General features: G+C 36.5%; 1 protein-coding gene across 1 annotated transcript; it reads left to right on the top strand.

Annotated features, from left to right (window-relative positions):
- Positions 1 to 10,887: 10,887 nt before the first annotated feature.
- LOC130571340 (transcription factor HES-5-like) lies at positions 10,888 to 12,094 on the top strand. The gene is made up of 2 exons (XM_057362237.1): positions 10,888 to 11,001; positions 11,098 to 12,094. The coding sequence occupies exons 1-2, from the start codon at positions 10,954 to 10,956 to the stop codon at positions 11,341 to 11,343; spliced, it is 294 nt and encodes a 97-aa protein (XP_057218220.1). The 5' UTR covers positions 10,888 to 10,953; the 3' UTR covers positions 11,344 to 12,094.
- Positions 12,095 to 13,808: the final 1,714 nt, after the last annotated feature.

The following is a 13,808-nucleotide window of genomic DNA, read 5'->3' on the forward strand; positions in this document are numbered from 1 at the left end:
CAATCAAAAAAACTAAAATCTGTTTGTACTTCTTTCATTTACTTTTGTCATTTAGGAGACGCTTGTGCAAATGTTGAGCAAATGTTTTTATCCAAAGTGACTTAAAAATGAAGCAAACACTGAAAGCATTCACATCAGCAATAACCAACATGTTTATGTAGAAATGATCACTAATGTAGAGAAGCATTTGAAATCTTTCGCTATTATTCTGAGTTGTTTTAACAGTGAAAAGTAAAGCTAAAATTACTAGAGAAAAGTTTCTATAGGCTATATAGTTTTCTCATATTGAGTTAAAAAGATGACACTGTGTATCATTAACCAATTATCAATCTGCCGATTACTGACAGCTGCTGTAGGAATGACACAAGCTTTTAAAAGTCATTTGCACAGGTGGTTTTAGAAAATGGGGAAAGTGGGGCGATGAAACCTGATGCATGCAATATGTGTTTATTTCACAGATGATTCAGTTGAATATTTCAGTCTCTTTCTTTTAATTTTGATTTTGTAATTGGTCAAACTGTGGGCAAGTTCCCTAAACTTCTTCCTAAAGGAATGTGAAACCATTAAATGTTTATTTTAGTCTATGAAAGTGTCTTTATGATTCTTATATTTGTTTTTATATCATATCCGGGTATCGGTCACAGAACTATTTAGTACTTTTACGTTTATAGAATTTATTTAGCAAATGTTTTTAACCAAAGTGACTTAAAAATGAGAGAGCATTGAACATTTTGTCCAGTACAAGTACATCGAGTGTGCTTTTAGTATACATTAAATTAAGTAATGAAGTAAACTTTCAATCTACTTTGTATGCTTTTACGGACAATAGTCTTTGATATATTCGGTTTATACTTCTCATCTTTTGATGGAAATACACTTAAAAGTGTAGTGACGTATTCTAAGTATTCTTGGCTTGTATTTTATTCCTGGGTGTCCTTCTGGGTCACTTTAAGCCAATGTGCAAAACTAGTAAATACATTCAGAATTTGGTTAACATGTCGCTGTTATTATGGGTTCTGGTGAATTACATTTTTTTCCAAAATGGCTTCAATATTTTGTGCTTTTGTTTTTTCTTTTTAACCCTCATTGTGGGTGAGAACAGGGACTTTCGCTTAAATTTTCCGAACTCCAAGATATTGGAGGGCTTTATTTATTGAGGGCTTTTGGGATGCTAATAGCACTAAGCTGTGATTCTGGTTACCAGGACTTTCCCACACAGAACAATAGACATGTGCCTATTCACATGCTAATGAACGTTTGAGCCTATAAAACTTCCCCTGGGAGACTGTTGAACGCCTGTCATCTAGTGAACAGATAAACACCACTCATGACAGCTTGACAACTATGTGCTTATTTACATTTATAGAGACACATAAACACACAGTAGAGAAATTAATCGTAAAGCGAAGCTGGATTTGTGTGTTTGTTTATTGTTATTACTGTAAAAGTCATTCAACATTCCCAGAACACTGCTGAATGTGTCTCGATAAATGAATTGCAGTGTGTTAGGATAGTGAATTTTAAACATGTTGGTCAAAGACGTAAAGATGTCCCCATCAAAATAAATGTTATGTCCATAGAAAGCACATTAAATGTGGGTAAAATGTCTACTTTATGGCTTCAACTAAGTTTTTGGAGAATAAAATGTCATATAATGTTACATTGCCATTCAGTGTAACACAATATTTATGTACAGATTCAAACAACATGCTTATTCTGACTGCACATATTATAAAAGAATAAGGGAGCATATTACATTTTATTGTGCTTTAAATGTCATTCACATATGCAGACTAAATTATTTAAAAAAGAAAAAAAATCCCTGTATTGCCATTTACTAAAACAAATTGTTTTTAGTGCATAATTATGCCTTTTGGAATTTTAGTTGTTTTAAAACAATGCAAAGTACAGTGCAAATCTGAAGTTTCATCATGATCTTTTTCTGATTCTGCTTAATCACTGATGAATCCCAACATCACACTCACAGCTTAGACTCCAGATGTGTGTGTTTGTGAGTAAAGATCTCATGTGAGGTTCTCACACTGACTCTCTGTCCTCACATCAATGAAACACAAAAGCATCCAGAGTCCTGAATGGAGCATTAGTGACGGCTGAAGACTCTGTTCTACCTGACGTCATCAACCATCTGGAGGGAAACCTCCTCACGCTGACCAACACGTCATGACTTCATGCACTTCAAGTCAACAAGTTATAAGCTTAACTCTATAAACAACTTTACTGATGTCTGGTAATTGTATTGCATATTAAATTTGTTATCAACTTTAAAATAGCAATATAAAAAAAACATTGCATTATAATTCAGGAAATATTCTTTCATTAAAATCAGTAAGTAAGATATACAGTACATATAAAAGTTTTAAAACATAATTGAAATTTTTGTTACGTGCAAGTAGAGACGGTGCTCGTGTCAATAGTTCGATCAAAACAGTTTTCCCACACACAACAATAGAAGTGTGTCTGTTCATATGATAATGAAGCTTAATTCTAAACAGCTTCTCTACAAGATTTCCAGCAATTCAGCAATTAAATGTTTGCTTTTTAAAAGTTGAAATAAACGTAGTTTTAAATGAATAAATAAATAAATGAATTGATTCTGTTTTAAAACATAACACCTGCATATAAAGTTGAAGTTGTATATAGTTTAATGTGCTTTTCCTGACCTCTGACCTCTGGTCTCTTTAGTTGAGTTTTATTGTCTCTGAGGGTTTGTGAATGAGTTCTGTTTCTCATGCTCTGTTCATTCATATTGTTCACTTACACAACAACAGAAACACACAGAAGACACATGTCTCCACATTTACACTGTTTTAAACTGATCATCTCACTACCTGATATTTTACTTTCCTAAAACAGACGATATGAAACTTATAATATGTTTCAGTAATATTAAAAGATGTGCCTACACAGTGATTGAAGCACATTTTCTGCCTTTGTATAAAAACAAATCCACATCAATTCACATCAAGTTGTTTGTAATTGTTAATAGTTTGATTTAATGTTAATAAAAAAAATTCAGAAATGAAAATTGGTTTGTGTTGCTTTATTTTTTTTAACAAACTGCAATTCCAGTGATTTCTGTAAAGCACTCATATTACATTTCATGTGGCTCTTGCATTTCCATAAAAGAAATTCTGTATTTACAAATGAGTCCGTTTTTCTCAAGAAGATAATGTGCAGCAAAAAATCAATCTATTCTGACATTTCTCAAATTGTAACAATAATTTTGATAAAGTCAGAAAAAAGAAAAAGTATAATGATGCTGATTTTAAAAATATTTTCCATTCAACATTTTAATTCCTACTTTGTGGACTGATGTTCAGTGTTTGTTTCCCCCTTTTTTACGTGAAAATTTTGGATTTTGCTTGGTCATGTTAGTCTTTGTTAAGGGGTGATATCATTATAGTAATATCAACATGACTTGTGTGCATTTTAATTCAAATCACAATAATCTCATTGGACTTTCTCATTCTTTCAACCAATAATGTGTGTAAATTAGTGTCTCATTCATTTAGGTAAGAACTGAATTCCATGACAGAACAGAAATGCCACAGCAGAAACTAGAATAAACTGTTTTATTTTGTTTCTGATCACCCATGTTTTGAGTGCAAATAAATTGGCAATAAAACATTGCAACATGCATGAAGAGACCTTCAAAACACTTCAGATGCATAGAGTACACATCGATAACCTTTACAAAAGTCATATAACATTAACCACACAAATGGTTTAGAGGGATAAATGATCAACATTTCTCTACAAGAGAATGATATAACAACACAGTGACAGTCTTCACAGAAATGGACAGAGTTTAAACATTAAAAAAGGGAAAAAGATCCTCTGAAGGACAACATATTGAGAACCAACACAAACATTCACATGCGAGTCCACAGAAGTGAGTTACCGTAACGTTGGCTGGAAATTAAACATAAAAAAGCCAAACTTGACTTGATATTATGTAATCATATGTCCTATAAGGACAACAAAGCATTTATCATAAAGATAACATATTTTCCCAATTCCCAAGAAGGGAAAAGTTTACATGAGATTTACCATCTCAAAAATGTGATATTCCTTCATGGAAGGTGTATAAAGATATAAAGATAAAAGAGTATTTAACAACACACAATGCATTTCTAAAAACAGAAACAAAATGCTCTGAAGAGGAAATAGAAACTTAAAATCAAGTCCGTCATCAAATTGATGTGTTTAAAAACATCTGATAGTTTCTGCACATCACACAGAAAATGCATGAACCAAAATGTGGTCCACATCCAGTGTCTAAGACTTGTTGCTTCTTTCCAGTCCTCCAGTCCGTCTGGTTTTGCCTCCAGAGGGCACTTTAAGCTGAAATCTTCATATTGTTGCTGCAGAAGACCAGCTGATGCAGGATCAGTCTCTTATTTCCACCACATGAGGTCATTCTGTATATGGAAGACATCTCAATGCTTGAAATCAGACTCTGGATCCAGAAGAGCCTTGAGCTGCTCGATGCTTCTGTTGATACGATCTCTGCGCATCTTCTCCACGATTGGCTTTCTCAGCTGAAAACAGAAATGAAAAGACGTTAAGTGACTTTGCCTTAGGAAACACGTGAGAGGTGCTAAAGTCATGTCGATGTAAGCAGGTGCTGAATGTACCTTGTTGTTGAGATGGAGATGCTCGTCTGAGATGATTGTAGGTGTCATGTCTGTATCTCTGTGCTGTAGATCTCTGTGTAGAGCGAGTCTGATTTGCACTGCCTGCAGCTCCTCTATTTATACTCCCAAATCTCCATATGAATGTGTGGAGCTTGAGCTCGCTGGACTTTCTCACACTTTCTAGCCAATGGAAGAGCTGGGACAGACAATGAGGAACGCTCAATGATCCTCTATCAGGACACAAAGCTGGTGTGTCAGGGCAGCAGGTGGAGGGGCGACTGGAGCTGATGGAGAGACTCACTGTGTGAATGTGGTGACCTGTAGAGAGATCCGATCTGCTGCCTGATGTTCACATTAATGTCACTCAAACGCTTCAAAATAAAGGGCATGTTAAAATACAAGACTTTGAAGAAGTTTTAAATAGTATAATACTGTAGTTTGTTATTAGAATTGTCTATAAAATATGATATGCGCATCCACAGGATGTCTGCAGAACAAAAGTCCACAAATCATTTTAAACAACCAATGTTGACGGATTAACTTTTCATTCTCCCTGACATCACCAACAATCTGGAGAGAAGCATCCTCATTGGCTAATGGTAAGCTTTTGTTCACAGCGTTTAAAAGTGCTTTTTTATTTATGTTTTACTATACATTACAGCAAATATGCATGAGTACATGCAAGGCTTTATATGTCCAGATAAATAAAATACAAAAGGTCTTATTATAATCATTATTCTTTAATAATTCATACAATAATACATTTTTTATATAATAATTCATTATTTTGATCGAATCTTATTGCCGTTTAAATGGATTCATTACAACGGTTTAAATCATAATTACAGAAATATGAATATAGAAATTTTGCCATTGTTGATTTGTGTGTTGTCATCACGAAACGAGTAAATGAGGGATTAGCATGACCTGAGTTAGTGTCATCATTTCAGATGTCAAGAAAATCTGAGAAATAATGTTTGTTTCTTCAATGATTTAAAGTTTGTAGGCATGTTCATTGCAGATCAGTTTTGTGTTTTCTTTTTTTAAACCATCATCCCTTCAGTAAACATGAGTAGTTTGAATTTGAGTAGTTTTCATTTATTAGCCGGTGTTATTAGCCGGTGTTATAATTCCAATTATAATTATAATTCCAATAAATAATTATATGATTATAATTCCAATAAATGTGGGTTTTTTTTAAACCATCATCTCTTCAGTAAACATGAATAGTTTGAATTTGAGTAGTTTTTGTTTATTAGCCGGTTTTATAATTCCAATAAATCAATAGAAAAATCTTTTTTTTTACATATTTATTTGACAGAAAAAAGAAGGCATGACACACAGGCGAATTATAAACAATCATGAAATTAAAATTAAAATGATACACGGTATCGTTAAAAATAGAAATGTTATTCTCTAGACTGAGTGTCCTCGAAAAGAGAGCACTGTCTAACACTTCTAAAAACAAAGTTAATTTCTCTTCAAGAGAAAAGAGTACAATAAACTTTTTTAACTAAATACATCAAATGTAAATGCAATGCAGCTTGGTTTCCACAAGCTATTGTGCATCACAAGCAATGTACAGTAAGACACGCTGTGAACTGTTTTTCCTGCCACAACAAATTCTGCAATGACATCCCAAAGTCATTTAGGGGCTTAAAAATCCAGAGAGAGCAAGCAAAGTGCTGTAGTCCTCCGAGGTAGATGTGTTTACACACAAAATAAGATCAAGTGCTCAAATTGTTTAGTTCAGTCTGTGATGGATGTTTGCATCAGAACAATGGCGTCACGTCCTGTTCTGGAGACGGAGAGAGACGCAGAATTTCTCGAGAACCTCTTGAATAGCCGTTGTGGAGGAGCAAAGCCCTTTTCAAGCTGAGGAATGACACCGTCTTGTCCAAAATGTCAGACGCGGGAATGCCATGATGGAGATGGTCTTCAACTATAGACTTCAGTTTCTCCATTTTGCTGAAACACTTTCTCTCCAGGCTATAGAGTCTACACCTGCAGGACAAGATCCATGTTATTGTATGCACAAAATGGTTTTCAAAAATCTGAAAATCTGAAAAACGTTGCTGTTATTGTGTCTTTCTGAATCTTTCTTACCTGGCGTAATGGATGTTGTCTTGAGGTGTGATGTCCATGTAAGCAGGCATGTTTGATGCTGAATTTGCTTGAGTGCAGCGAGTCTTCAGTGGTAGAAATCAAATCTTACACTAGACCGACATTTAAGCCCGTATTTATACCAGAGAGCATCTGCAGCCAGCCAATCAGAGAGCAGAGAAAAATCAAACAATAGATTTATTCATATTCTCATTGGTCCGTGGGTTTTTAATTGAGCTCTTGACTGGACAGGTGGGATTTTCTCTCTAGTGCCATCTGGAAGAAGGGTCAGCCCTTGGGAATGAGAGAATAGCTGAGGGCATGAGGACCCACAGTTTCTCAGTTCTCACACCAGATATTTGTGCAAAACACTATGCGGTTCGATGCATCAAAGTTTAAAACGTTTAAAACTGTTATGTTTTTATATTGACTTCAAATAAAGCAAAACGGGACAAGCAAAGCAATATATAGAAAAATAAGCATATCAAGTGCTTACAAACACCATGTTCATAAATAAATACAGCCGCGTAAAAAATTGATGTTCATTTAATCATCATTTTACATGTATTGTGTTCATTTCAGTCAAAATCAGTCAAATCAAACCTCAGGAATGACATAAAGTCACCCAACATCAATGTTAAAGATTATCAAGATAATCAAGGTTATCACATAAAAAAATCATTTTTGAATTTTTCCTGAATACATGTCCAAATATTACTGTTGTATTGCTTAAAAGTGAATATGAACTTGTTTTCTTTGCAGCGTTTCTGTGCAGTAAAAATACACAGCATCTTTTCTGTTATTTTAATCTGTTTCTCCAGTTCATTTTCTGCAAAGAAATGCAAATAGAAAAAAATATTTGTATTTAAAACTTCGGAGAAATTTAGTAAAAATATGTTTTTTGTATGCTGTTTGATGCATTGAAGTTTAAATATATTAATAAGGACTCTTATATATACAGTATATCTATATATATATATATATATATAGTTTTCCAGTTCTCTCACTACGATGGAGATTTTTCGTAAATACTTTCTCTATTCTGTTTAGTGCGTTGGACTGAAGTTTAAAGGTTAAAATGTATGTTTTTATTGACGTTTATTGAAAAAATAAAAAGGTAAAAGGTAAACAACATACAAAAAAAAAAACATGTCAACAAAAATAAATATATAAAGCAAAAAAAATTAAATACATCCAAAAGTATTTCCCTCCAGATCTCTTGAAGTCCAGCCCTGTGGGAACCGACACACTTCTATTGTATGTGTGATTGAATGTGTTGAATACTGAAGTGTGGGAAGCCGTGTGTCTCTGTGGCTCCCACCAGCTCCAGGAGCGCTGGGGCGTGTGATCAGCGTTCATATGCTGTGAGACAGCTGTGTGCGTGCGTGCGTGCGTGTGAAACACAAGCCTGAGAACAGGTACGACCACAGAACTCAACACCTGCTGTGACACAATATCTTCTTACAACATCTATACTGCATCACATTTACTGATATTTCAGTACTGAAATGATTGTTAAAGTTAAACTTTGGAAGAACAACTTATTTATATAGATAATATATGATCATTTATATTTATATAGATAATTTATGAAGAGTTTGGTTCCAAAATGAGATAACTCCAATTTTTCAAAAATCATGTTTTTTATTACGTTATCATGTTTTTATTGTGTTTTATTGTGTTAGTTAGCTGTTTGTTTTTAGTTATTATGGCTTATATCAAAACAAACCAACTGCAGTTTGATTGACAGTAATTGGAATACACAACAAAAAAAATATGGTTTTGGTTTTGGAACCAAACTCTTCATATGATCATTTATATTTATATAGATAATATATCAGAATCAGAATCAGAATCAGAAGAGCTTTATTGCCAAGTGTGCTTGCACACACAAGGAATTTTCTTTGGTGTTGGAAGCTTCTAGTACAGACATTTAACACAATGACAATACAATATAATACGATTTACAGTCTAAAAGATTCTAAATTGTGCATATATAAAATAAAGACTATTTTACAGAAAATGGGGGATAATAACATATAAGAGACATTGTACCGGGTAGTATATAGTAGAATAAACATATTAACAGATTGTATGTACACTTGTGCAAATGGATAATTTAGTAAGTAGAGGTAGTGTTATATACATGTATACATAAGATGTAGATATAATAAGGCACTATAGTGCACACTATAGGAGTAGTGGAAGTGGAATATTGCTCTTAAGGAGCAGTTATCTGTTTAGGAGGGAGATTGCCTGGGGGAAGAAGCTGCTTCTGTGTCTGGAAGTCCTGGTGTTTGGTGCTCTAAAGCGCCGGCCAGAGGGCAGCAGATCAAAGAGTTTGTGTGCTGGGTGTGTGGAGTCAATGATGATTTTTCTTGCCCTGTTTTTCACTCTGGAATCGTACAGGTCCTGAAGTGTGGGCAGAGGAGCACCAATAATTTTCTCAGCACTACGAACTGTCCGTTGTAGTCTTCGTAGGTCTGATTTGGTGGCCGAGCCATACCAAACAGTAATTGAAGTGCACAGAACAGATTCGATGACCACTGAGTAGAACTGGGTCAGTAGCTCCTGTGGTAGGTTGAACTTCCTCAATTGACGGAGGAAGTATAACCTCTGCTGGGCCTTCTTTACAATGGAGTCTATGTGGGACTCCCACTTCAGGTCCTGAGAGATGGTGGAGCCCAGGAACCTGAATGACTCCACAGTATCCACAGTGCTGTCCAGGATGGTGAGGGGAGGAAGTGATGGAGGGTTCCTTCTGAAATCCACTATCATCTCCACTGTCTTGAATGCATTCAGCTCTAGGTTGTTTTGACTACACCAGGCAGCCAGCTGAGCAACCTCCTTTCTGTAGGCAGATTCATCACCGTCTTGAATAAGGCCAATGACTGTGGTGTCATCTGCAAACTTCAGGAGTTTGACAGAAGGGTCTGTAGAGGTGCATTCGTTTGTGTAGAGTGAATATAGCAGTGGAGAAAGAACACATCCTTGAGGAGCTCCGGTGCTGATGGTACATGTGCTGGATTTAAATTTTCCCAACCTCACTAGCTGCTGCCTGTTCGACAGGAAGTTAATAATCCACTGACAGGTAGAGGTTGGCACAGAGAGCTGGGTAAGCTTGGGCAGGAGGAGGTCTGGGATTATGGTGTTGAAGGCCGAGCTGAAGTCTACAAACAGGATCCTGACGTAAGTCCCTGGTCTGTCTAGGTGTTGTAGGATGTAATGCAGTCCCATGTTTACTGCATCGTCCACAGACCTGTTTGCTCGGTAAGCAAACTGGAGGGGATCAAGAAGTGGTCTGGTGATGTCCTTCAGGTGGGCCAGTACAAGTCTCTCAAATGACTTCATGACCACAGATGTTAAAGCAACAGGCCTGTAGTCATTAAGTCCAGATATTTTGGGTTTCTTCTGTACAGGGATGATGGTGGAGCGTTTGAAGCATGAAGGGACTTCACACTGCTCCAAAGATCTGTTAAAAATATTTGTGAAGATGGGCGACAGCTGCTCTGCACAGACTTTCAGGCAGGAGGGTGAGACATTGTCTGGGCCTGGTGCTTTTCTGATCTTTTGTTTGCGGAAAAGCTGGCAAACATCCTCTTCGCAGATCTTAAGTGCAGGTTGAATGTCAAGAGGAGGTGTTAATGGTATATGATCATTTATATAGATAACATATGTAATATAGAAAATATATGTAGATTTACTATTCAGTTAACGAAAACATGTAATGCACACAAAAATAAATATTCTGTTAAATGCATTTCACATCTTTACATTTGTAGTTAGCACTAGCGGAAAAAACTGTGTTGCTTTTAAAAAAGTTCAATCTCAGCGTGGCACGTGTTTGATTCAGACGAGTGTGTGTTAATTGAGTGACATTGATGTGAACATCAGGCAGCAGATCTGATTTCTTTACAGGGTCACCACTTTCCCACATTTTCACAGAAGAGCCCATACACCCCTCCACCTGCTCCCCTGAGACACGCGCTTTGTGTCCTGAATAGAGGATCATTTAACATGTGACACCCCATATTTCCCCCCAAGCTCTGCCATTGGCCAGAAATCCTGGGAAAGTCCAGCGAGCTCAAGCTCCACACATTCATATGGAGATTTGGGAGTATAAATAGAGGAGCTGCAGGCAGTGCAAATCAGACTCGCTCTACACAGAGATCTACAGCACAGAGATACAGACATGACACCTACAATCATCTCAGACGAGCATCTCCATCTCAACAACAAGGTACATTCAGCACCTGCTTACATCGACATGACTTTAGCACCTCTCACGTGTTTCCTAAGACAAAGTCACTTAACGTCTTTTCATTTCTGTTTTCAGCTGAGAAAGCCAATCGTGGAGAAGATGCGCAGAGATCGTATCAACAGAAGCATCGAGCAGCTCAAGGCTCTTCTGGATCCAGAGTTCCTCAAGCAGCAGTCTGATTCCAAGCTGGAGAAAGCAGATATACTGGAGATGACAGTCAGCTTCCTGACACACCAGCAGTCTGTTCTGGACTCCAGTTCACATGCTGTCAATCAAGGCTTCTCCAGGTGTGTCCACGACATTGTGCACTTTCTGTCCTAACATGACACACAGAAGACACAGAGCCAGAGAAGACTGCTGGAGCACTTCCAGAACCTGCAGACACCATCTGAACAGATCAGGAGAGAAAGTGTCCTGCCTCCGCTGAGCTCCACACACCACCACACCTTCAACAAAGAGATGAATGTCAACAAGAGCGCCATCTGGAGGCCCTGGTAGACACAACCGATAACACATTGAAACTCTACATTAGACAGAATGTACTTTGCCAATTGTTCTCATATTTTGGCAAAAAGTGTTTATCAAATTCCATTTAGGAAAAACGTGTATCTTGAAAAGATTTTCGATACAGTGAAGGCTTTACTTCACTACATTAGATGTTTTGAACAAATGTAAAATGTGAATATTCATTTTGGATGTGTATGTACAAGGCATTGTTTGAATACTTCAAACGTTAGAAAAATGCAACGGTCTAAATTATTTTCCCATCTTTTTTTGATGGTTGTTTATTATTTATTTTAAGTAATATTAACATGTGCTTCATATTGAAGCTAAATGTTTATCTTAACCTTGAACCTGTCGGGTAAAGTGTAATGTCTCATTTGAAGATTTTGGCTATAGTTCCTTTTTTTGGAACAAGTTTGGTTTAATGTTTTAGTTTCTTTCATAAAGAATATGGATTTTTGATGGTAACATCAAAGTTTTTAAATGACACACTTATATTGTATCAATATAACCTACATTACATGTGTAATGGGAAAACATGTCTTCTCATTAGAGATAATAAATCAAATTGCTCTTCAATCACCTGTTGTGCATTGATTCAATTCAATTCAATTTTATTTATATAGCGCTTTTCACAATGTGCATTGTTCCAAAGCAGCTTTACAGGAGAAAATAAGAAAACAGAAAACACAGAAAAGGTAAAACACAGTACAGTACAGTGCATGGTGTTTGTAGAACAAGTAAGATCATTCTAATAAAGCAATGTTAACGGAATGTACCGAACCTTTATGCTAATCTAATATAGCAGTCTCCTGGTGAGCAAGCCAACACGGCCCTGTGGCGAGGAACCAAAACTGCAATGATAAATACATGGAGAAAAAAACATCGGGAGAAACCAGTCTAAATAGTTTGAAATAGTTTGGCAACATTTCTAAGGTGGAAGAAGGCTGTTTTTGTGACATTTGAGATGTGATTTCCAAATGACAGGTTGCTGTCTAATATAACGCCTACGTCTTTAACTGTATTTGTTGGAGTAACAGTGCAGCCTTCAATTTGCAGGTTATAATCCGAAATATTCTGTTTACGTGTCTTTGGTCCAATAAGTAATATTTCTGCTTTATTGGAATTTATAAGGAGGAAATTACTTGTCATCCAATGTTTTGTGTCTTAGATGCACTCTGTCAATTTGGAAAGGTGAAAGGAATCATCTGGTCTTGATGAGATATATCTGAGTAGGCCTATCATCTGCATAACAGTGCATATTATTATAATATTCAATCATATTAACACGGATGTAAGACTAAATAGCATATTAAATCCAGGGGATGTTTAATAAAATGTCATCAGTTATGATAAAAATCATTATTAAAATTCATTATTAAAAAGCTTACATCAACCTCAAATCACGGAATTTCATAATGACGTCATGCTCGCCCTACACCGATTTCTAATAAACAAAGATCCAAAAAAAAACGACACTAAAAATCCAACAGATTCAGAACATGCAAATATCGCACAACATGTGGCATTAAACAGCGACAAATTATACAATAAGTCATACAACACTGAAGTTTTGTCGAAACAGATAAAGATCAGCTCGTAAACCTGCAGCAATACAAGTTTGTGTTGGCTGCCTGCAGGTGCGCGCGCACTTATACGTGACGCAGCGTTCCCTACTTACGTGAACCCCCTCGCGCCTCAGAAAACGAACGGTCGTTTTGATTAATGTAAAATAGCGAAATATAAATATAAAGTCACCTGCTGGTCTTATCGTGGCACACGTGTCTATTTATAACTGAGGTAAGAGTAATTTCACTCTTTTCCCGCAGTCAGTCAGGGAGGGAGCAACAAAAGTCGCGAATCGCGATAAATTGAAGGTGAGGCTGTTTTAGCCCACGGGCTTCCGTCCGTCTCCCGCTGTGGGAAAACAGCGTCACGGGCCACTAAAAGTGTGCCTGACAGCGTTCAGTGGTGTTGACAAGACCAACACGTCTGTGTGAGATATTATAATGACACAGACACGCTTCAGAGTGTCTTTGATCCGTGTAGCTGAAGGTGAAGCTGATGCCATGAAGAACGACTCTGTGTCCCAGGCAAGTTTATGACATTGAACGTTAAGTGGAGAAATCCTACATAAAATCAAAGTTGTAATTGAGATATGTGCATTATACCAAACTAGGCTACTGTGTTTACAACTGTAAACATAAATATGTAGGCCCTGTTGAATTATGTATGCATTAAAATAGCAGTACTGGAAGTAACAGGACTGAGGTTTTTAGCAT

This window comes from Triplophysa rosa, linkage group LG20, assembly GCF_024868665.1.
Source record: "Triplophysa rosa linkage group LG20, Trosa_1v2, whole genome shotgun sequence".
In the NCBI taxonomy this organism is placed as follows: Eukaryota; Metazoa; Chordata; class Actinopteri; order Cypriniformes; family Nemacheilidae; genus Triplophysa; species Triplophysa rosa.